The 19,343-nt window shown below is 44.9% G+C and overlaps 3 protein-coding genes across 3 annotated transcripts in view; 1 reads left to right on the top strand and 2 right to left on the bottom strand.

Annotated features, from left to right (window-relative positions):
- Positions 1–19,343, bottom strand: part of Nop10 (Nop10 ribonucleoprotein) — a 144,677-nt gene that overhangs the window by 7,166 nt on the left and 118,168 nt on the right. The gene's annotated exons all lie outside the window — the stretch shown is intronic.
- The window catches only part of Mrps17 (mitochondrial ribosomal protein S17), a 200,258-nt gene that overhangs the window by 99,644 nt on the left and 81,271 nt on the right, over positions 1–19,343 (top strand). The gene's annotated exons all lie outside the window — the stretch shown is intronic.
- Tei (irregular chiasm C-roughest protein teiresias) overlaps positions 1–19,343 on the bottom strand; it is a 321,545-nt gene that overhangs the window by 232,043 nt on the left and 70,159 nt on the right. The window contains exon 3 of the mRNA XM_072004984.1: positions 10,861–10,905. Coding sequence (XP_071861085.1) covers positions 10,861–10,905 — 45 coding nt within the window. The remainder of the gene's footprint in view (positions 1–10,860; positions 10,906–19,343) is intronic.

Below are 19,343 nucleotides of genomic sequence, written 5' to 3'. Positions count from 1 at the left end.
TCACAGTCACAGTGTCAACAGCCGTACAAAGTAGTAGAGAGAGCAGAGAGTTACAACAGCAACGCGCGTAGTCTGCAGCATAGAGCAGAGAGTTAGATGGTACAACATACACAACACACGCATGAACTTGTACAACAGAAACACACAGATATCGGTAAACCACAACAGTCAGCGATCATCTGCAGTCGCTCGTTTTACACGATCCTAAATCCATTCTCATTTGGATGGCCTCTGGAATCGGCGAGAGAAATTTAAACAACGCCATCTGCAATACTAAAAAACCTAGATCATCTATACGCGATGAAAAAATTCATTTTGCAATCCTTCTCTTCGCAATCGCGTTTCGTTTCAAATTCTCTTCTGAATCGATCGCGTCGCGACGATCATTCTTTCGACCGATCTTTTATCCGGAACAATACACCAAGAGACAGGGTACTTTGTTCGAGCGATCGAACGATTCACGCGTTTTCTTCGGGTAGTTGTCGTTAGCGTGATCGAGGGATGGTGAGTTGGCGAGAGGGAAAGAGGCTGTCGCGAGGTCGCGCAAAAGCGTTGGCCCAATTTACCACCGCAGCCAATTAGCCCGACATTCGGTTCTGTGCCCGTATTCAAGACGACCCTTACGTTATTCCAGCCATTTGGAATTGCAACACGCAGCGCAGTAATTCCTTCCACGAGCGCGTTCTATGTACACGACGTACGTATATATACGTAGGGACCGGCAACTTGGTGCGCTCTGTTATTACGTTGGCCACACATAGATGCACACACAGGGCGAATGGCAGGGGTGCTTAAAGTTGGACGTTTTGGTAATTCGACGCCACTCGTACACGGGTACGGCCGTGTAACCGGCGGCCAGGCCGGCTGCTACAAGCGACAATTAGAATCTGTTTGCATAATCAAGATAATAATGGAAATTCTGAATGGCGCGCGGGGGATTATTTTGGTCCGCCGCGGTATATGGATATACAACAATATAGGCGAAAAGGAAGCAATACCGTGTTATTACGCTGTCAGGAAACGAAACCGAATTCGCGTCAACTGGAATTGCTTACTACTTTGCGCGGGAAATCTTGCAACTCCGATCTAATAATCCGTATCGCGATACATTTCTCGCGGAATAAAAGAGAAAAAGTTAATCGTTCAACGAGTATTACGCGGCACAGTCTGAGAAAATCGTATTACCAACGAAACGTTCAGGATCTTCAACGATATCTCATCGACTAAATTATCATCCTAGGATTTGTATTCCATTCCTAAGACGTTTACCTGGAGACGGAAAAATCTTGCACCTTAGCAGTGAGGTGAATAGGCCGTGATAGTTGTAGTTGCTGATGATGCTGATGCTGCTAGTGCGTAAATGTCGCTGCTGGGGGGTACTGGGGTATTTTTCTTCCAATTTAGATGCGTGGAAGAAAAATCGTACTGCGGTCGCCGGGATTCGAGAAACCCGGGTTCCGAACGTTCGTAACCTAAGGCGCTAACCACTGCGCTGCCGTCGTCCGACGCTAGTTAGCGTCGAATGGTGGTATTTTTGCTGTCGAGTGCCGCCACAGTAGTACCGTAACAGAATCATTATTCACCGAATGTTATTAGCACGGAAGGACCCTACGTGGACGACGAAATGTCCTTAGATAACGTGTAACTAACGATCGTACGACCGATCATCACCCTCTGAGCGACCAGGCAAAGCGCCTAGGCAAAGGGAAAAAGTCAGTCGATATCCTCCGGTCCAATCGGCTGATCCGATTTCATTACAACCCTCGACCGTATGCCTATTCTCGGCCGAAGCCCTGTACGAATCCGGGCAGCGCGATTGATCACGCATAACAGGTTCGCCGATGGAAAGAAAGAAAAGGGAATACGGTCCGAGCGAAAGGCGAACCGTCCTGTTGGAAAGTTGAAAATAATAAATTGTTGCCATTAGCAGCGAACGCGGGTCTCTAACTGTCCGTCCAGATGGCAACTGTACAATGGAGAGAGGCGAGGCTTTCGAACCAATTTATCCCTTTGGCCGGTGAATTCCCCGTGGCTGTCATCGGTGATAATTCTTGTCCGGCCCGCGTTTCAACTATCCGACCGGAGCGTGCGATATCTGTACCGAATGTAGAGTAACTACTGGCGGTGAAATAATTTCGTGACACGAGCAGGCGTCGTGGTAATAAAAAAGAAAAAAAAAGAAGAAAAAAAAGATGGGAGAGAAGAAAATAAAACAGCGAGGCGAAAGGATGAAAGAGGGTGAGAAAAGGGTGCGTTGGTGAGCGGAAACGAGAAAAATTATCGCGCGACGCGTTCCACCCCTGTTGGGACGAACGCTTTTCCGGCAAAGTTAGCTCGCCAAAGGTATCGGTTCGAAGGATCGCGTTACTTTGCTTCTCGAAGGTAATGCTTGATCGATTACGACGCTCTTTCCGCGCTCTTGGGATTAAACGGTGTAACGAAAGAGCGTGCGTTTGATTCGATTCGTAAGAAGGACCGAAGGTAACGATGAAAATCGACGGACGACGTGTCGTTTATGCAAACTTTAACCCAAGACATTCCGGTTGGTTTCGCGAGAACGTTTTCTTCTCGTCGACTCCGAGATATCGAGTTTTACGAATCGACCAACTCCTGAAGTTTATTCCGACCTCGATCGAGATAAGTTTATTCTGTTCGGTACGGATCAAGTCGAATACAATACCATTCGCGGATACCAGTTTGACGTGTCTTCTTGCCAACGAGGAAGTTTGGTCAGACTCGAATCGACAGACGACAAGAGTCAGCGGAAAAGTCAGAAAGATGTACTTTGAACTTGTTTCCATTCGGCCTTTACCACTCTTTGCAACCGAGAAATATCATCCTAAATCCTTTGGAAATATTTTTTGATCGACTTAAATAATCGATAAAAGGCAGGAACGGTCGTCGTTCTTATACCGCGTGTACGCTCTAAACACACTCGACGTTTCGAACAAACTTTCGAACGCTCGGTGATACAGTTTCACGAAGACCGAAAGAATTCCGTTCGAACGGTACGATTCTCGGAGTTTCGTTCCGTTTCGCGTACAAAGAAGAAGAAAAGCGATCTATGAAGAGGCGGTGGATACGCGAGTTCCTTCCGTTCGTGTCTTTGAAAATGGCACCACGGGTTGTTGCGCGTGTCGTAGAACGGATCCGGATGCAATGCCGTGTGAAATAAAGTAGGCGTGAAATAGACGCGTTCTTGACGCGGATTCCTCTTTCCTCTCGTTTCCGTAACGTGTAAGAGTGCAAATGTGTCCTCGCGTTAGAGTGTAAGTACTCGGCTCGCAGCACGAGCACGGAAAGAACCTCGACGCAATCGTGTGACGAACTGTTGGCGGAGCGGCCAGATGCCATTTTACGAGAATTAATGTAAACACAGAGAAATACTCGAGCGTGGTAAATTGACGCGAACAAATTAGATCTCTCGTCATGAAATTAACACCCGTCGTGGAACGGAGCGTCACGTCGTTCCGATCGTGACACGTAATTATTCCTCGCTTTTTCGTTTTACCCTGTATTTTCTCTCTCGTGATTTCTCTCTCTCTCTCTCGCGCGCGCTTCCGTTTTTCTCTCTTTGTAATCAACTTTTCGAATTATTATCAAACCGCGATCCACGTTCGTGTCCCTATCGTCGTATAATATTTCAAAAGGAATATCAATGATCTCGTACGTTGTTGATCTTCGTGGCGCGTGTTCGTTCCACGATAGAAATGATTTTTACGGAAGCATTTTGACAACCTGTTGTTCGTACTAGGTACCGAAATAGTTTCGTTATTAAGGTATTAAAAGAGCTTGCATGGCGCTTGGGATTTTAGTAATTATGACTAGTTTATGAACATGAAACGTATCACATCGTTACAGAGCATTATGCTATTTAATATACCATTACCGTGATACACTATTAAAACATATTACATGGTTTAACAGCTGCAATTACATCCAGTATTGTTCTATCTAAATTCTCTCTGTATGTACGTTACTCCCTTTCGCCTAGGATACTTTATCAACTATCGTTCAACGAGATCTATACCCAAAATCTTTCTCTCTCGAAATTACCATCGAATGGCTGATCCAAACGAGTCAGAGAACGCGAATGATCTTCGGAATTCGCTCGATGCGAGTCTGCAGCAAATACGTCGAAGCGAATTAATTCCCGGAACAAGAAAAAACGAAACGATGATATAACGCGAGTGCAAAAACAAGGTGCAGGTTTAGAAGAGGAAAAGTATACGAAAAGACGTCTGCACTTAATTTCGTAGCTGTAATAAGGTTACGCTGAAACAGTGCTTCGTATAGCCGTGCTTTCGCTTTCGCGTGTAAGTTAATACACGTTAAAAGCAGAAACGCTTTCCGTAGCTGCAGAAACAAAGATAAGTATATTAAACGGATTTCAAGTGCTTTCTGTTGCTGCGGCAACAAAGATAAGTGCATTAAACGGATTTAGTTTCGAGGCCTGGGAGAAGATGACGAGCCACTTTGTTAATTGAGTTTTGCCCTTACGATACCGGCTGTATACTTCTCCTCCTCGGGGGGTATTAAATAGCGCGGGCTGCATTAGCCCCGACTATCGACGATACTTCCGTTATATCGTGCGAACCGAAGAATATTAATTACTCGATTCGCCCCAACGAGAACCACCGACTTATTTTCCAATTACGATTCGGATAATTAGAACTCTCCGACGAACGCGGTGGCAGGCAGAAATTGATCGGTCTATCTCGCGCTGAGAAATCGTTAATATGGATTTTGAATTCCTGCCGTGATAAAGGCTGTCGTAATAGGACTCGTTTGAGAAGGAAAAATCCGCGCAGAAGAGAAACGTTTATACGTATTGGGTTGGCAACTAAGCGATTGCGGATTTTGTAATTAGACAATAATGACAAAATCCGCGATCGCTTAGTTGGCAACCCAATAGTTCGTTAAAGTGCGGATAAATAATGTATGTGATCGGAATTCGTATAATAGGTATCCAGTGTGCACTCACTCTCCGTATGATTTTTCCTCCATTACTGTAGGAATTCAATCGACAGGAGTTCGTTTGATCTCGTTCATTCGAGAACGATTAAAATTTCGTTGAAATAAATGAAAGCCCTGTAAATGCAACGAAGGAGTTGTAAAAAGCGAACGTAGATTATGCAGAAATATGACAGATTTAACTCGTTTGCGCGTTTTCACTTCACGTACGAAATAATACGTTCTCCTGTTCGTAAATGTTGAAGTGGTCGCCACTTCTAAGAAAACTCTAAATATTTGAATATTTGAAGCTTAATTTCGTCAATGCCTTTCTCTTTACCATTCAAATTAATTTATTACTAAAAAATACTACGAGAAGACTTAACAGATCATGTAGAGTGTTTCCTTTTTTACAAGTGATAGCCACTTCGACGGTAAATTATACTGTAACGTATGGATTTCTCGTTCGCGAGTCAAGTCAAAAGTGGCCTCGTTCGACCATTATCGGTGGATAATGGCTAGCAAGCTCGAACGATATCCTCTCCCCTGCCGGTGTGTAAAAGGAGGACCACCTTGCGTCTATGAAATCAGCACAGCAGCGTAATTATCTCGACTTCCGTGAACTCTGCAAACTTCGGTATTACGAGATTCAAATCGAATTGCAGAAACTCGACAGAATGTCGCTTCTCTGCATCTGCTACCGACAATGCTCACCGCTCGAGCGCGAATCAACGTAAAACGGCGACGTCTCGCCAAGAAGCGAGTTCGCAACTTCCCGACCTCCTTACCGTATTTCATCGGATTCTTTCGTCGCGCGACACTCTCGACGCCCTTCTGTGTTGCTGGCATCGTGCTCCACGTTCCCGCGTCTCCCTCTCGTCGATATGATTTCGTAATCTGCGCCAACTCGCCGGCGACAGCCGCGGAACGAAATACCGCGAGTCGATCCGAAGTAAAACACGTCGAAACATTCGAATGCCAATAGCGAACTCTCGCTTTTTTCCCTCGAATCTACGAGATTTATCGCGCGACAGCCGCTCTTGTTTACGAATGAACGGTCAAACGAAGAGCAAAAGCTTTTCCCTCCGAACAGGGGGTGAAACTGATACGAGAAGTCGAAGAGTAAAACGTTAATTGCGAATACGTATCAAGAGGTAATGGCTTCATGGCAACGCAGAATTTTTAATCTCTATCTCCCTTTTACAGAGACGATTGTAGAAAAAAGACGAGCCCCACTAGCCATTGGCCTGTGCAACCGTATGGCTCGTGGATAGTTAAATTCGTTTTCATTTCGTTCCGTTTCGTCTCGTTTATTTTTCCCTCGATTTCACCGTGGCTGGTTTTTCGAGCTGACGTTAAAAGGCGCTGGCTAGGCGGCTACTAGCCGATCGGACATTTTATAGCATGCGTTTTAATGCGAATGCAATTTCACCGCAGTCCTTTAAGCACGATCCGCGAATGCATCCACGATGGTGCTGCATTAACGGCGATTTGGTCTTTTAATTCCTTGTAATAGCCTGCCTTGTATAATATTAGCGCAGATTATAGTATTCCATGTGCGATTTCACAAAGCTACGTCTTATTTCTATCAAAATTTTATTCGGCTCCTGAATCTTATTACATAGGACACTTTTAAATCTGTCGTGTCTTACACTCGATACAGCGTTACAGCAGGAAATAGCTTGGAACTGACCCCAACTACCCCTACTAATTCCTGGAACTGACTTTGTGAAATCTGGTATTTCGTATTAAAAATAAACAAATGTACGATCCTCAACACAGAGATACCTAGTCGATATCTTCTAAAGATATATCTTCCTCGATGATCGATAGAAAAACTGATCAAAGTCCTGTTCCACGACCATTTAGCAAAGCGATGCTCTTACGATCCGCTGCGAAAGACCAATGGCCTGTGGCGCAACCAAACTGCATTAGGGAAAAGTATCGGTGCAATGGATCTGTTAGGGAAAAATCGGATGAAAAAGTTGCGGTCACGTCGCGAGTTGGGAATTAATGAATGACCGCGAACCGGTCGAACAAAGAGGCAAGCTATTACGCGTTTGTCGTACAGCGGCGAAGACAGCCAGAGTGCACGGTCTCGCGCGTCGAATTAATTAAACTGAACGCATTGTCCCCGCAGGCCATTTACCCGGAATATCTATAAAGCAGCTTCGTGCCTCGAAGGGACTCATTACGAAAATTGATACAGATCTCCGGCAACCGACGCAACCGGTTCATCAAGAGAACTCTGATTAAACAGACGGTTCCAACCAATAGGGAGAAGACGATAGAAGAGTACCAGGTAGACTAAAAACAAGTTGAAAGTGAGAAGGGGTAGTAACAAAGATAGATAGATAGATAGATGAGGGTTGTAAGGGAGAAGGGAAAGGGAAACAAGCAGCCAGGCAGAGAAGAAATGATATTGGAAAGGGAATTCGGAACAGAACCAACGGTGATCCTCTGCACTTTTCGCAATTTCTGGCCAACCTGACCGAAAAGGAGAGACACCTTACAACACCTTACCTACTCGATTCTGGTCCATAGCCGCGCACGGTAGTTACCAAACCGATGGAGAAGAGGATAAAACGAAACAGGGACCGGCGAACTAATCAGACTCGGCCAACCGTAGTCGTTTCCCCGGAGAAGCGGATGCTTCCTCTCGGCGGACAGGATAATTTAAACTTTCCTACACGATGCACCGCGTCCACGTATCTCGATCACTCCGCTAAACAGAATTAGATACGAGCATCAAATTCAAACGTTAACCATCTCGCCGTCTTGTCTCGCCACAGTACGCGCATCCTCTCCTCTCTGCCGTCTGATCCTCGATGGATCGTTTTGTCCGCGTTCTACAAACGGAGTTTCCAACGACGTTCGGTCTCCGTTTCGTCTATGCTCGCGTGAAATTCGAATAACTCCTGCATATGTTTCCAAGATAAAAGCTCTCGTCGTCGACGTCTGAAATACGACGATGAAAAAGCCACCGATGGAACTGTCCCGCACGTGTGCGCAGACAATTTAAACTTTCCTTTCCAGCACGAATATCATTCGAGGGTTAATTACCGGTTGGATATGGCGAGCTGATCAACTTCGTTCCGTGTCGTGCGTTCCTATATAGACCCGGGATTGCATTTCCGCAATCTGTTTCCAACTCGAATCAACGATTCTTAAGCCACGAATAAGGCCAACGATTTCTGATTTCGTTGCTCTTCTTTCTTCTTTTAAAAGTTCGGGGAAAAGAGAAAAGGAACGTACAACACAGTACGTGTTGAGTCTCGTTTCACGTACGGAGTACGAAAGGATGTGTTGCGCGTGTGTTAAATCTCCTTTGGTGACAAAGGAAGAAAAGAACTGCACAGTATCAATAAATAAACGCAAGCTGATTCGTACGACAGATCGTAGTGTAACAGTTTACCTGGTTTTACCGTGAGCTACAAATTAGGATAAAGCATATGTTGCTACAGCGTTCTATATCCTTACCCGCTCTCGTCCTTTCTCGTTTCGAATTCCGCCGTTGCCCGCGTTTTTTCTCGTTCGATTTCCAGCGCATTGCTTCTGTTTTCCACCGATCCACCATCACCACCGTTCCTTCAGTTTTTCCCCAAATATTTTTCATACTCCGGTCCACCGCGTTCATATCGGCCACCGATATAGGTAAAACCACGCGGTCAAACCGCGATTATATCGACCGTAAACGCAAAAAAAAAAAAAAGAAAGGAAGAAACGCCGACCCAGAATCCGGACCGAAACGCGTATATATAAATCGCGATCGAATATCGATCGCCGAGGTATGTGGTACGTACACGTATACCTGTGGAGAGCACGAGTCGGATGGGCACATGCGATTCGCCGTACGCGGGACGTGGATTTTCATCGAAGCCGGACTCCAAAGCTCTCCATCGACGGATCCGATCGAACTTTCGTTCCGTCTTCCCGTTAAACCTCTTCCATCGAACTCTATCGGTTCGTTTAACGTATAAACCTTCCCTTCCAACCCATCCTCCACTCAGAAGACACCGAATGTTCAATTAAGGCGATCCCTTTCGAACGAGCCGGATTCAAGAGGATCGGAATCAACGTTAAAACTCGACGTCCAAAAGGTTTGGCGAAGCGCACGCGCGTCCTTTAGGGTGCTCGCGTGAAACAGAGAAGTGAAAAATTCACAGATGACACGAAAACCGAGGCAATTTAACTTTCACGACGAAGTCGAAAGTGTGGTGCGCGCGTGCTTGAGCCTCGGCGAAGCTTTTGACGAAAGCCACCGGGTATCGGCGGTCAGGGGAAAAGGACTTTACCGGAACTGCTCCTAACGGAATACATTACTTCTTAATCCGTTTCTGGTGAAAATGCGCCCAGGGAAAACGAACCGGAACGTTTGAAGGCCCGACCGGGTCTAACGGTGATCAAAAAATATTTCAATTTCTGCTGTAAAATTTATTTTCAACGTCCTCCTTCGAGGATTTCGATACGAAACATCGGAGAGAGTCGTTTTTTCTTCGGGGCTGATTATCCATTTTTCCACTTTCACCGATAGCTTGCGAGAAAGTTGGTTCGTTGAAACGCGTAATACTCGTTAACGATCGATTAAAGTTGCTTCGATGAACCAAATATCGCGCGATTGGAAGATCGTTTTGTAATATTCTCGGTACAAAGCGGACAAGTTGTTCGATTTTCAAACATTCTTCTTCCTTTTTTCGCTTTTTCTTTCTTTCTTTTTTCGTCTCGTTGGAACCAACAATAAAACCGAATCCGCGTAACGCGGTTAACGTCAAAAACTACACTACATTGTACGCGACCTACATTGTATACGTAACTATAGTCCGGAAAGGACATAACGTTGGAATCTCGTAACATGTGTGCGCATACGACAGGAAACTACCCGCGCGGCAACGCGTATAAAAAATCATCCTCTCGTCTTCCTTTCATTTTCATCTTCCGGATACATGGGTGCGATAGACCGGCACGATATCTGGAATTTGCGCGAGAATTTCTCCCGCGTCCGTGAAGCACGTGGATCTACGATAACACGCGTCGACGTTACGTTGCTGGAATCGAGGCTGACACGGTAGCACGAGGAAATGAGAATTTTCGAATTTAGGAAATCGTAAACCACGGAAATTTCGTTATCCAGCTGCAACAGAGTGCGCGTATCACGCGGGTTAAAAGTATCGGCGCGGGGTGAAGTGAAACGAGTCAACGATTTACGAGGCTGACAGTCGTGCTTTAACATCTTTATTTCGCTGCCACTCTCGCCGAAAATTTATCGCCGGTCCGTTCATCTTTCCGTGGCCCGCGCAGTTACAAAATACCCTCGTTAATCGAGAGGCCTACGTCAATTACGCTAATGAGCGCCGCGAAACGAGCACGAACGGCCATTACTCGAAAAGTTAACGCTCGAACCGGCCCGAGGCTCTTACAACGCGCTACGAATCCGTTTAAAGGTTCGCTTCGTTCCAATTTTCCGTTTCGAATTTAATTCTGATCACTCGTTTACGGCCGATCGAATTAGTCTCCTTTGCCGTCCGATCTTCCCTAAATCGGCGTATCAAATTGCCACGTTTTTACGAATATCTTTTGTCGTTCTTTCGAAACGTTCGCGAAACGAAAGGAAGATGCAGTAAACCCGTGTAAGTACAACGTGGGACACATACGTTCTACCGCATCCTAGAAACTTGAGTTACGCAAACCACATGGATCGTACCGGTTCAGCTGTAAATCTTTACATATTTTATAACTGTTAGTTTTCCTGTACGTGTGTGAGCAAGAAATACGCGGATTGCATCCGAAAAAAAGAAGAAGAAAAGAATGTTTCAAGCCCGTTCTATCGCGTTATAAAAGACCGTCTTATACGGAAGTCCACGGTACCAACGAACATCGACGGAGTTGTAAACGACTAAATAAACTCACCACCGCTTCTCGGTGTGTCAGTGGGGCCAGACCGTTGTCGCAATCCTGAAACAAAGAAAAACATTGCCTCGTTACTTTACGAACAGTGTATTGTGTATAGATGAAACTGTGAAAATAAATTTTGTTCTCTCTAAAACGGATTTCGCGGAAAACGAGAATCCAGCGAGATCTTTCGAAGTCTATGGTCGAGGCCTTTTCTCTTCCTCCATTGTAACCTAATAGCTAGATTAATTTTCAGAAATATTCGAAAATTACCGCGAAACTTGGTCGACCGTGGCAACCGCTCGAGCGAAACGTACCCAATGGATGCTCGCTCGTAAGTTGATGCGCTCCAACATTTTAATGAGTCTCATTTTTTTAATAATTAACACCGGTTCCGGCTGGAACCGGATCGCTTTTCTACATCCTGCTGGCTACAACGAAAATTCCCTGCAATTCGTCGGCGAAGTGAAACGATGGTGCAACGATGAATCTTGAGATTCTCTTACGCGAGTTCCTGCCGAGAAAAAGGACGAAAATAATAACGAACAACTGCAGCAGGAATATTAACGGATTTATGACACGGAAGATGGTCTACGGCTCGCGTTTGTCTGGGTTTATGACACGGTCGCGAATCTTCCGTTAGTTTGGAGGAACTTTCGTTTTGACAGCTGACAGCCGGTGAAAAGAAGGATGGTGTTCGAAGGGGAAGCAGAAAGCGAGGCACGTTGGTTTCATTCCGGACCGCTATACGTGATGGACGTTTTCGAATATTAGGCTCAGCCGGAAGGAACTCGACGATGATACATTCATCGAATGTAGCAGTTATCTACCACACGAGAAATTCAGTGTAACGGTTTCGTTCCCATTAAGATTTAATTGACGTTTTCTAAGATCGATACATTTCCGTTTATTAATATCATTTTATTTAGGTGAATCAGTTAAGATCAACGAGCGACTATATTAGACTATATTGTCGTCGTATTTTGAGATTAACGTTTAATCGATCGAAAAAGCGTAAAAATTAGCTTAGCAACGATAGAAATCGAAGCGTTAATTCTGTGTCATCGACAACGAAGAAATACGACAGGAACTAATACGAGACTATTACATATTTTAACGAGATCTGAAACCCGTCAAACGCACGGTATCTGTAGCGTAACAAGCGAAATTCACGTGGCAAACTCTGGCCGAAGAAAATCGTAAAGAATTGGCGTTGGAGGGGGTGAGTGGAGGGCGCGCGAGGTGTTCCAGCTGACTTTTCTCACTCGAATCTTCGGTGTTTCTCGTTCGTCGAACATAAACGGCAAAGTTAACGTACTTACAGCTCCCTATCGGAGCCAGATCCCCATCGTGTGCGCCGGTTTTATATCTCCTTCCTTTGCCACCCTCTCCAACGCTCCACCCAGTCCTCGACGACCTTCGCCGCCGCCTGTATAAGCGCGAACCCCCGCCCCCGTAACTTTCGCATTCAAACTTTATCTACGGTACTTTTTGAGCGCAACGTCAACTCTACATCCCGCATGCCAGTCCCCTCAAACTCGCTGAATTACAAATCGAACGTGGCACCCTGTGTACGAAGAAGGAAAAAGGGGAATAAAAGCGTGGCGAGCAGCGGCGGAACGAAAGAAAACTGAGAGATGGAAGGAAAGATGGAAGGAAAGAAAGAGGAGAAGCTAGAGAAGAGGAGGACGAAGAAGAGGAATAGAAGCTCGCTCGGTTTGGAGATTGAGAAGGAGGCAGAAACGAGGGTATTTCAATCTCGTTCGTTGCCTGTACGCCACTCCGACGCATCGAGTTCGAAAACTTTCGCTTCTCGGCTCGTCCAGCTGACTGAGTTTTTCGAAGTGGTAAAGAAACCGGATCCTGGTTCAGAGATCGTGCACATTCTCGCTGCTCACCTACACGCCACGCCCCCCTTCCCGTATCTTCCTTCCTCTTTTGCACGGTTGGTCTCGAAAAAGCGGGAATAGCCTTCCGCTCGGCAGTTTGTTTAACGAAGCGACCCGGTAACGGTGGATATTCTTTTTACCAGCAGATAGGAGAGGGAAACTTTACTCGCTCTTAATTCTGTTTACAGTAGCGACGAAAGCTCGTCAGAAGTTTAGAGAGCGGGATAGATTAACGAGCGTGGTCATAAATCCTCGAATTCCGGGGTCGAAAGGCAGCCAGAGCTGCGTCCACCATGCTGAAAATAACCGTTTACTTTGCCCGTTATCTCGATCGTAGAATGGAACTCTCACTTGCTGTAATTGCATTCCAACCATTGGTCATTGTCGTCCTGATAAACCTTACCTTCTTTCCACTCTTCCTTAGATCATAGAGTTAAAAACCGAGCAACGACCGTTCGTAATGCTATAAATTAACGCGTCTCGAATTTTCTTAAATCTTAGAAATTGGTTCGTTTCCATCGTCTTCCTTCTTCCTCCTCGCTTTGCTTCCATACTGTTAGAATTTAATCTTAAAGTTAAGATTAATCATCTGTGGAAGACACGATGTTTATGTTAAAATAATATTCAGTGATATTTATTAAACTGAACTACAGAACCAAACGTATATAAGCGAGTGATATGGTATAATTAACAAAGTATGAGAATAAAGAATTTATGGATTATTGACAGTTGGCCAATTACTCTCAGACTAGACGTAGGTAGTGACCCATGATCCTTTAAATATCTTGAACTCCGCTCTCTATACAGTAACGAGTATGACCTGTGTAAGTGTCCTGTGTAGGTGTCTGTGTAAGAATATTTGTGCCTACGTCTTCTACGCCACTTCCATTTTCATCTTCTTCAACTACAAATTAATGGTTTCATCCTCCGACCAATCGCTTTCTACGTTGCATAGATTAAATTTGTCTAAATTTAAAGTCGCGACTGACCATTCGTCGTGATGACGAGCGGACGGTAACGGATACGTCGTGAGTTTATTTTTATATAATAAAGCAGTGTCTTCACGCGGCTCCCTTAACGGCGTTCCTCGGCGAACGATTTGGCAGAATGGTCCCCGAAAAGTCATAAAAGTCAACGAGGACGAGAACGATTCGGTGGCAGAACTGGCGCGAAAAAAACGAGCGAACCTCGTCATCGAGGCCATACATGGCGGCAGCCGATGGTCGGTCGTTCGTATAGGTGAACGCAACTCGGTTGGCGGGTTCTTACATCCCAACGACAATATGTATCGCACGTATGTGTGGGTCGGGTTGTAAGTTTAACAGAGGAGGGTACCGGCAAACGAGAAAGATAAGAGGAACGTGGGTAGACTCGCTACTTCTCGCTGCCGATAAGAGATCACACCTAACTTAACCTAGTCTTTGACCTAGGACGAACGACCGGCACCAACCCTTACCAACGACCTGCCGTTCGGTCGAACTGGTTACGCTCCTAATGTCTTTCTACTTTTTGTTAAACAATAGAACCACCACACCAGTCAAATTGATTGGTCTTACAATTTTACTTTAAAATTCTTACTCTATGTTATATTTTTTCCCCCCAATGATATAGTGACACTCGCAACGAGTTTTATTTTGTTTTTTATGTATTCAAACTGAAAACAATTTGGTACTTGTCAAAGTGTAAAAGGGTGCCGTTTATCGAACCGCGATTAACCAGTTCCCTCGTTTTGTACAACTTGCCACGCGTTTTGAAAATTTTTACTGCGTATCATTCGACATTATGATATCAGTTATCGGGAAAATTCCGGATCGATCGCTAGATCGCAACACCAGCAATATCACGCCGTTCAAAGTGACTGGTTCTACAATTTTATAAATGTGTCGATCCTCGTTTAGGGGTGATGGTCCCAGATGGACTAAAAATACCAAAAGTGTACCACATAACACGGAATTCCTTCTGTAAGAAAGTAATAAATCAATAAATATAAAAATATTCTATTATTACGTATTTTTTAAAGACCGTTCGTTTTGGCTGGTTTTAGTAGAAATAGCTTCGTGTCAACTATCGGTAGTTCTTCGATTATCATACTGCTAGTTTTTTATCGCGCCAAAAATACTATAGGACGTGCTATATATCGATCGGATGGAAAATCGAAACGGATTTTGCGAATATTAACGCGCTGACGGAAGACGCTACGTAATTTTTATAAAGTCGAGAACAGAGATAGACAACTATCGGTTTATATTACGGTGTTTAAAATATTTCTTAAATCTGGCTGCTGTGCGTGTTTGCTTTCTATTATCGATTTTCGGAGGATCGATAACGCTAAGAGGCAGGAACGCGTGATTTACGTAAACGATCCACTAATTGCCCGGAGCACCATGTGAATAATCTGATGATCAGTGGCAAACAAATTGCAGGCGAACACGCGCTACTTAATCCGCCGTATTCCATGATTTTCCAAGAGATCTGCTACGCAAAGAAACAATCGTGTTTGAACCCCGTTTCTTTCACAACGAAAAGTGAAACTTTTCCACGTAGCGTCGAACCGCTTCGAAATGATAAAATTTATACGAAAAAGTGGAAGAAAAAAAGGTGGAGAAAAAGGAAAGGGAGATCTAATTTGGCGAATGGAATAGGACAATGGGCGATGCATCGGAACAGCCGTCGCTATTTAGGTATATTTCGGTGTAATTACTGGGTTAATTCGTTTCACGACAAATTTGCTTAACCGCGATCGGCCGCGAATTCACGAATTGCGAAGCAAGAGAAAGAGAAAGAGTGTGTGAAAGAGAGAGAGAGAGAGAGAGAGAGAGAGAGAGAGAGAGAGGTTGTATAATGGGGAGGTAGAGAGGTAGTTCGGATCGAATGTAATTTACAAAGCGAACGAATTCCTGGCTGTACCGCGGCGAGTGAATCGTGAAAACACTCTCGGAACCATTTTTATTGAAATATATTTAAAGCATGCGCGGAAAAAAGGTACGACTCCCCTTTTGAAACTGTAGTTACGGAATCAACGACAGAGGGCGCGGCAAGAGGAGAACGAATGGAAAAGCAAGAAAAAAGAGAAACAAAAAAAAAAGAGGTTGAAAAAAAAAACTAGAACGATCGCTGCAAGCTGTTGGCACAGGCCCCATGCACGCTGCAACGTGCACGTATGTGTGTATAGATTATCTAAATGGATCGTTCGTATGTGCCGGTACACGGCCGCGCATCCTACCCTGCTTCTTTTAGCTCGTTGCTTTTAATGACGACGTTACGAGTGGCTTCGGTGCTCACCATTATTCCAATAATTTACGGCAAATGTTTATCTAAGATAATTGTCCGAGCAAAGTCTCTTCGATAGTACACAGGTAGGTATCCAGGTAACAGGCTTGTTCGTTTACATAATAAATTATTTATCGTAAACGAGGATGTAACTGGGCATCGATGTTTGCTGAAAGCCAGCCGATCGAACGACCCTTTCGACGAAACTATACATTTGGGTTAAAAATTATTCGTTACGTGTAACAATCTGCTTTACATAGTTTCACGTTTCGTTAGCCGTGGCGTAATTGGGGGAAAAATATCTCTGACGATTCGTTGGAATAACCGATAACGTTTCAACGACTTTTCTGGTTTCTGTACGTGCTGCAACATTTGGACGCAACGAAAAGCGAAACAATTCTTTTTAAAAAAATGTTACCATCGAACGCACGGAAGCGATGTATCGGTACCGCCACTGGCTACCCAAATAAACTTGCGCAAAACTGTTACGAGCCCTTCAAATTTGCCCGCGGCATCTGAAATTCAATGGTGTCTTTGGCATTTGTCAACGGAAGGGAAAGAAAACCGATCTGCTCGGGACTTTGCATTGGGTTAGAACGGAACGCGCGATGAACGAGATGGAATCAGGTATATAGCGTATCAAAGGAAACGCGATCGAAAAACAAAGACCGAAAGAGAATTAATATCTCGTTGCGTTTACCGTTCGATTCTGACTCGGAGACAATGCGCACGTGGGCAACGAACCTACAGGATTATTTATCTTGAACCAGCGAAATTTCTATGTGCAACGTCAAACGCACTCGCAAACGCTGACCCGTTTACATTGTCGTAAAATCAATTCTCTGCTCGGCGCACGTAATAACATTATACCAACCACGACCGAGTTGATCTTTTATTAAAATATCGTCGAAATGGCAGGGTCGAGTAAATAGACGAGGATTATTAAAGCACGTTTGGTCTGGCAAGTCAGTTAATAGCACGCGATTGTGAAATCCATCGGCGAGCTGGAACGCGACCGGCTCGTAATATCGATGATAAGATAACCGAAGCTATCTGGCGTTTCAATTTTCTAATTCTCTGAAACGGCGATTGAAAGTTCCCTGCGAAAGCAAAGCTATTCGTCACCGCGTATCTACCATTATCACGAACCCTTCGATGGACTCTTGGATATCCACGACCAATTTATCACTATATCGCTATCACGGTATCGGCAACGGTAAAAAGTTGAATCTATCGCCAAGAAGGCAATTCTCTGTCAGCTTGCAGCGAGCGATGTTTCAAGATGCAATAACGAAAACAGCTAGACGCAACTGAAATCTAAGAAGATCAATGCCGCCCATCGGTTTTACTCGTTGTCGCTTCGAAATATAAAAGTCAAGGTTCGCTTAAACTTGCATCGCGTCTGCGATGAATCAGCCTTTGCCATAAATAAGGAACGATAACTTGCGCGTAGAAAGCTTATGTAACCATCGTACAACCTTCGTGCTCGACAACGAGACATCTTATCGAGACATTCTCGTATCCTGATAGTCCTTGTTACGAACTACTCGTTTCCTTTTTCTTCGTATGAAAACCAATATCGTTTTGCACGCTGTTCTCTGCGATACTCCTTCCGCGTGATCTCGATAACAATAACGATAAAATTCCTCTACCCGATCCGCATTAACCGATCCATCTTGTTACACATCGAACGATTGCAGCGAAAACTTCTTGATCCATCGTGTCGATGAAAAGTCGAACGATCCACGCGGCAAAGAGTTCGTAGAACCGTCGCACCTGTACGCATCTTCGCATTTTCACCTGCCATTCGATTTAACGGAAACGATTCTCTAAATCGCTGCTACGTCGAGTGACAGTGTAACTCGTGCTGCGATAAAGTTCCTGTTGAGTATTTTTTAACGTATCGGCCGAGCGTCACGCGTTCGCTCAACGAAACGGACAAAGCAGACGTGTTTTACGTAGCCGCGCGGAAAGTAACGATCGTCCGTCGCTGTATTCGGCAATTTCGCGTACGTTCCGCGCGACCCAGCACCGCTAACCGCGTGTATACGCTGGCTCGCGTGCAACAGCAAGGTGCCAGCTCGGTGTATCGCTGAAAATACGAAAATTCATTGGAAATTCCCGTGACGCGTTGCAGCATGCGGGATGTTTTCGAGCGTGACGATAGTTCGGGCGGAATCGACTTGGCCAGGAGCGCAACACACGCGACAGCCAACGCAGGGAATTAACTAAAGCGCGGGATGGAACAAAATGATCGTCATCAGGGTGGATAGAAAAAAAAAGAGAGAGAGAGAAAGAGAGGTAGAATGAGAACGGCGAGTGAAAATGAGAGAGAGGAACGGGTGGAACGATTTCGCGAGGCGAAAAACTTGGCCACCTGCGAAAACGAAGATGCTTACGGTTAAAGGAACGACCGGCCGTTCGAGCTAATCGCGTCGAGGCGATACCAATACGTTTCCCCTGAAAACTTCTTATCGCCGCGAACGATGTTTCCTTCTACCGTTTCCATATATCTTACGTAGACGAAATGTACTCGTCGACACACTGCGCAGGATAAAGCAGGATAAACGTTAATGCAGACTGTAGCCCGGTGTGTACGATTTACCTCGTTGTTAAGAACAAAAAGAAATACGGAGAGAGAAGAGGAAAGAGACAAATGGAAGGAGAAAGAAAATAGCAAGTGAAAAAGAGCGAGGAATCGAAAGGAAAGGAAGAAAGATGGTGACCCGAGAAAAAGCGGTGTAAAGGAAGAAGGGAGGAAAATAAACGGAAAAAAGGGAAAAGAGGAAGGAAGGTGAGAGAAGAATGCGAAGGCAGAGAGAGAGAGAGAGAGAGAGAGAGGAAAAAACGAGAAAGGAGAAAGAAACGGAGCAAGGGAAAGCAAAAAATAGGATGTCGTTCGAAATAATCTTCTTTTTCAAGATTCGTCCATCGAAAATTAACGAAATGGTTTTCGGATCAAATTCGAACGCTCGATCCGAAGAAAAGAACGAGCGCATTGCGAGCGGATCGTACTAAAAATTAAATCGACGCTTAAAACAAAGCACGGCCGCGGATATCGCTGCTAATGAATATGCAAGAGGGCACGGGCTTTTCATAAGCATTCCAGGACCCGGGGATTTCAAACGGTGGTGTCCGGTCGTCGCGCGCCTTGCACGCGATAGTAAATCGTTAAACTAAAATTTAATCTCCCGATACACGTGTGCTCCGTCCTCCGTGCGGACAGTATGCGGCAAATCTCAGTGAAACAGCCGTCGTGTACGTCGTCTAAAGAAAAATTTATAGCTCCAGCTGCGACGCTTTCTGTTCACGGGATTTAATCGCGAATTCCTGATGACCGAT

This window comes from Bombus fervidus, chromosome 6, assembly GCF_041682495.2.
Source record: "Bombus fervidus isolate BK054 chromosome 6, iyBomFerv1, whole genome shotgun sequence".
NCBI lineage: Eukaryota > Metazoa > Arthropoda > Insecta > Hymenoptera > Apidae > Bombus > Bombus fervidus.
Note: the sequence above shows the minus strand (reverse complement) of the source record. Positions and strands in the feature narration are given on the sequence as shown.